Source organism: Ursus maritimus, unplaced genomic scaffold (genome assembly GCF_017311325.1).
Source record: "Ursus maritimus isolate PB19 unplaced genomic scaffold, ASM1731132v1 scaffold_2, whole genome shotgun sequence".
In the NCBI taxonomy this organism is placed as follows: Eukaryota; Metazoa; Chordata; class Mammalia; order Carnivora; family Ursidae; genus Ursus; species Ursus maritimus.
The window spans coordinates 35,453,271-35,458,305 of NW_024424452.1; the positions used below are offsets into that span (position 1 = coordinate 35,453,271).

At 56.3% G+C, this 5,035-nt stretch overlaps 1 protein-coding gene across 2 annotated transcripts in view; it reads left to right on the top strand.

Moving 5' to 3' along the window:
• Positions 1-4,599, top strand: part of PAM16 (presequence translocase associated motor 16) — a 7,729-nt gene extending 3,130 nt beyond the window's left edge. The window contains exons 2-6 of one of the 2 annotated variants that reach the window (XM_040635405.1): positions 1,957-2,073; positions 2,424-2,508; positions 3,378-3,514; positions 3,925-3,990; positions 4,441-4,599. In XM_040635405.1, coding sequence (XP_040491339.1) covers positions 2,451-2,508; positions 3,378-3,514; positions 3,925-3,990; positions 4,441-4,527 — 348 coding nt within the window. In that variant the 5' untranslated portion in view covers positions 1,957-2,073; positions 2,424-2,450 and the 3' untranslated portion in view covers positions 4,528-4,599. The remainder of the gene's footprint in view (positions 1-1,956; positions 2,074-2,423; positions 2,509-3,377; positions 3,515-3,924; positions 3,991-4,440) is intronic. The other variant, XM_040635404.1, reaches the window with a different exon arrangement.
• The last annotated feature ends 436 nt before the right edge of the window (positions 4,600-5,035 follow it).

Here is a 5,035-nt window from a genome sequence, read left to right on the forward strand (position 1 = left end):
TTTTTTTTTTTTTTTTTTTTTTTAAAGATTTTATTTATTTATGTGACAGAGAGACAGCCAGCGAGAGAGGGAACACAGCAGGGGGAGTGGGAGAGGAAGAAGCAGGCTCATAGCAGAGGAGCCCGATGTGGGACTCGATCCCGGTACGCCGGGATCACGCCCTGAGCCGAAGGCAGACGCTTTAATGACTGTGCTACCCAGGCGCCCCTACCCATCCTGTTTTGCACCCATGGAGCTCTGGCAGCAGGAATGACGGGGCCACCATGCCACGGTGGCTTAAAGCCTGCTGCGGTGGCTGAGGGAGCTGCCCAGTTACATTCTCAGCTCTTAATGTTCATTTTGAGCAACAGCCACCGCTCTGGGCAGAGAAGTCACTGGACAGTAATGGGCAGAGCAGTGGGGCCGTCCTCGGGTGTGTGGCAGCAGATGGAGGTATGGTCTGAGGCCTGAAGGGTGTGCAGGCTGGGGGAACCCTCTGAAGTCACCTGTTGGCCTGTCAGCCTCTCCATACCTCAGACAGGACCAGCAGTCCATCTGGGAACCTCCTGTCCCACTTTGGAAGGGCTTTGGGCACGGAGGGGGAAGTTGGGTGACTTCCCAACCTGCAGTGTGCCCGTTGTTTGTCTTGACACCTGCAGCACAGCTGGCTGCAGCCGCGCCCCCTCCCCTTGCTCACTGGACAGAGTCCTTACCGAGCTTTGCTTTCTGGTGTGAAATACAGGGCTTATGAATTTTTACTGACTTGTGAAATCCAAACCCACTTCCATTTATTAATTACTGCTAACGTCCCAGAACCAACAACCCCCCCCTGCCTGTAAGGGCACGTTCATTGGAAGCCAAACAAGGCCAGTTCTGGGGTCCGGATTCCGCTGGAATCTGACGAGCCCCTCTTTGGCCTCTAGGTTGGGTCCTTGATCCTTGTCAGGTTGCTCAGTTGCCCTTCCTGCAGGATCCGGTGTGGGGTGGGCAGCCTGGAGATGCCATGGCTAAGAGCACCGATCTGGGGTTTCCTGCCCACCTTCCCTTTGAGTACTAGCTGTGTCCTCAGGCTAATCTTTAAACCTCTCTGTGCCTCGGTGTCTTGAGTTTTTGGGTTAAATGGCACAGTAACTAGAATGTGATTGGCACAGTGACTGGCACCCTGGTTCAGTTGATACTTGTTGACTGACAGAACATCAGACTACAGACAAGTTCGAAGAAGAGAAAGGGAAACCACTGAGGTATGCCTGTGAGCACTGTCAGCCTGCAGAGTGTCAGACCTCTCCAGGTCCTCTGCACACCTGCATTTATACCATCTCACACACCTGTCCATGTCCATATGTGCTGTCCGTATGGAATCTCTGTTCTCAGTCAAGTCTATACAGTTTCCTATCTCAGCCACCTTTTTAGTCTTAACTCTAATGACTTTACAAGTCCCCTGTGCTCTTGGCTGCTCCCAGGACAACCTTTACACTTTCTCCTGTTGGGCTCCCTCTGGTCCCTCTGCCTAGAAAGCCCCAGTACTCCCATTTTGATTCTACCTGCCCTCAAAACCTAGCCCAGTAGAAATATCTTTTCCCAGAGTTTCCACCTCATCTTGTGGCTTCCCTCCATTGCCTTTCTGCACTCCTGGGCGTGCCTCATGAGACTCTCTGTGCCTCCGTGGTGCATTGAACCACGCCGTCTCAGGGTAGAAAACTGCTGCGCCAGTATAGACGCTTTCCCTGCCGGGCCGGGTCAGTGTGCAGGAGCTCTGAGGGCACGGCTGGCTTCCGTGTATCCTTGTAGGCAGGGTGCTGAGCAGAGCTTAGCTGACTCTGCAGTGTTTGAACCATTGGAGGAACTGGTGGCCAGTCCTGCTGTCCCTCAGCAGTTGGCTCTTGGTATCCTCGTCTAAATGCCCCCCCACCCCCCACCGTGAGCTTTTTGCTGCTTGAAGGTGGAGAGTTTTGTTCACTTTTGTTGTGTTGATTGGAGTGGTGGCGAACAGTTTCCTGAGAATTGAGTTGGCTCCAGGCTCCCGGAGTTTCCCTGCTGGTTGAACAAAGGTGGGACCTGCCAATCTCAGAAGCGCAGAAGGCCTGGGGTGACAGGGTGAGTTAATGGTCTGGGACCAGCCCCTGGTTCTGGCTCGAGACCATAGTGCTGCTTCTGAAGCCTCTGTGCCCTGCAGCCCCATTGCCTTAGCCCCTCTCCTCCTGTCTGAAGGCCAGGGGTCCCATCAGCCTCTGGGCACTCCCTCAGGTTCACCTGCAGTCGTCCAGCCAGTGAGCACCTGAAGCCACCCAAAGCAGAGGCTCTTTATCAGGGTACTTTGGAAGAAGTTGCCTGTGGCTGCTGCTCTGTGCTTCGTTACCTCAGAGACCTTGCCACTCAGCAGCCTTTTCCAGGGTCCCATCTCTGAAGAATGCAACCTGCTAACCAGGTACCTGCTTTGCCCACAGGCCAAATACCTGGCCCAGATCATTGTGATGGGGGTGCAGGTGGTGGGCAGGGCCTTTGCCCGGGCCCTGCGGCAGGAGTTCGCAGGTAAGTGTGAGCCCCTGGCTCCCCCTGGGCTGGGAGTTACTGCCCAGGTCACATTTTCCTATCTGGCCGCTCACCATGGGCCCATAGTGAATGCAGGGACCCTCTGCAGCCTGGGGTTCTGGCAGCCGGGGGCATTTTCCGGGGGGTGGGGGGCGTCTTTGAATTTTGGGACATTCTCATGAAAGGGAAACCTGGTTGACATGAACATTGGGGCAGGAGTTGGCAAGCTGGTTCACCTGGCCACCTGTTTTTGTAAATAAAGTTTTAGTGGAACACAGCCATACCCTCTGGCTGCTTACAAGGCAGAGTCAAGCAGTTGCATCACAGAATTAATTGGCCTGCAAAGCCTAAGACATTTACTCTTTGACCCTTTAAGGAAAAGTTTAATGGCTTCTGATTCTAGGGTCAATGAAAGGGAAGAGGTCACCTGAGCCACCTGCTTTGGTGGCCTAAGTAACTGGTGGGCAGCCAGGTCTCAGCTGAGCTATTACTGCCTCTTCCTGCCTGCAGCTTCACCCTGCTTCCCATTGTCACCTAAAGCTCCCCAACTTGCTGTCGCTTGGGATGAGAGGGTAGGGGAGAGAAGAGGGACAGGGCCATCTCATGGTTTTGGGGACCAGGCACCAGGGTGGATCAGAACCTGCCCCTATTCTCCAGTGGGGTCAATCTGTCCTCACTTCATATACCACACCCCCCCCCCCCCCCAGAAACCCCCCCCCCGCAAGAAACCCACTCCTGGAGAAGGGATGCATCCCATCCCTGCGTGTGTCTTCTCCCATGCCACCTGGCACGCCGAGCTGCCCACGTGGAAGGCCCAGGGGAACCTTTGGGCTGCTGAGGGCTGAGCACTCACCCGTGTGTCCACACAGCCAGCCGGGCAGCTGCTGACGCTCGAGGACGTGCTGGACACCAGTCTGCAGCTGCCTCCAGCTTGTCTGGCCTCAGCCTCCAGGAGGCCCAGCAGATTCTCAATGTCTCCAAGCTGAGCCCCGAGGAGATCCAGAAGGTAAGACTACAAGGCTGGCTCTGAGACAGGTCTTGCCTGGGCAGACCAGAATGGCAGGCTGAGGGGTCAGGCCACCAGGATCAGGAGTGAAGGTGGCCTGGAGGAAAGGGACAAGTGTGGAGGCTGTGGCTGCTGCCATCTTGGACTCCCAGGTTGCGGGAGCTGCTTGTCACTCCTTTGTTTTTAGGCCCAAGGCAGGCAGTGGCAGAGACAGAGCTCCTTCCCCCAGTGAGCACCTGTCCACTTCTCTGTGCCCTAACAGTGACAGTGTGGCTTCCAGAGTTGCATAGTGAGCCATGCGGGGCATCAGGGTTGAACCCTTTGGCTTTCCTTCTTTGTCATTTCCTAGCTTCCCCTGCCTCTGTAACCCAGAGACCGCACACCCTCTCACCGTCTCCCCTCCCCTACAGAACTACGAACACCTATTCAAGGTGAACGATAAATCCGTGGGTGGCTCCTTCTACCTGCAGTCCAAGGTGAGTGCTCTTTGATGCTGGGAGAAGGGCAAGCCAAGGGGCCTTTTCTCACTAGGGTCCCTCATTTCTAAGCAGTTCAGAGCCTGGCAGGCAGGAAGGTGTGACGGGCCCTTCCTTGGTGCCCCAGCCTCGGGGAGGCCCCCCCAAACTGCCACTCCCTCCAGCTGCCTCAGCTCTATAAAGCCTAGCCAGTTGGGCTGAATTGGCCTGGGCCCTGTGTCACCCTGGACAGTGGCCCTCCCACCAGCCATAGCTTTGAGGGAACAGGACCACCAGCTGGTGGACAGCAGGGTGTGCCTGGGCCCTGTCCCCCGGGAATGCTGGGCACTGGTAAAGGAGGCACTTGTTTCCTAGGCTCTTAGCTCAGACATGCTCACTGCTCTGGGGGGACTGGGAAGGGCAAAGGCCTGTCCCACTCACTGCCCTGCCTGGTTCTAACTCCCTCCCCAGGTGGTCCGAGCCTGGGAGCGCCTGCAAGAGGAGCTCAGGATTCAGGCGCAGGAGGACAGAGAGAAGGAACAGATGCCCAAAACGTGACCACTCAGCTCGTCCTGCTGCACCCTGCCACCTCCTCTAATTTATAGTTTGGTAATAAATGTCTTTTCCGCATTTCTCGATGCACACATCCAGATTCCAGAAGGCAGGCTGCTCTTCCTGCCAGCAGGGAGGGGGAGGCAGAGGCACTACATCCCTGTTAACATACCCTTGACACCCAGAAGGCTAGGATGGGTGAGGTTGGCCAGGAGCCAGCCAGTTCAGGCCTGCCCACTGAGCTGTCACGGACCAGCCACAGCCACTCCTGCTATCACGGCGCCCACGCCAGACCCCTCCTGCAGCATCACTGTCTTCAGGACTCCCTCACCCTTCCCACCCGGTACAGAGCCCTGCACCCTCAGCTCTGCCACAGGCTGCCTCTCCCTGAGCTGGGTTTCACTGTAGCATCTCTGGAATCTGGGTGGAATGTGCCAGTGTGGCCGGGAAAGAGAAGTCTGCCAGACTCTCTTTGGACCGAAGCCAGGGAGTTGTGTCTCCCCCAGAACGAAGG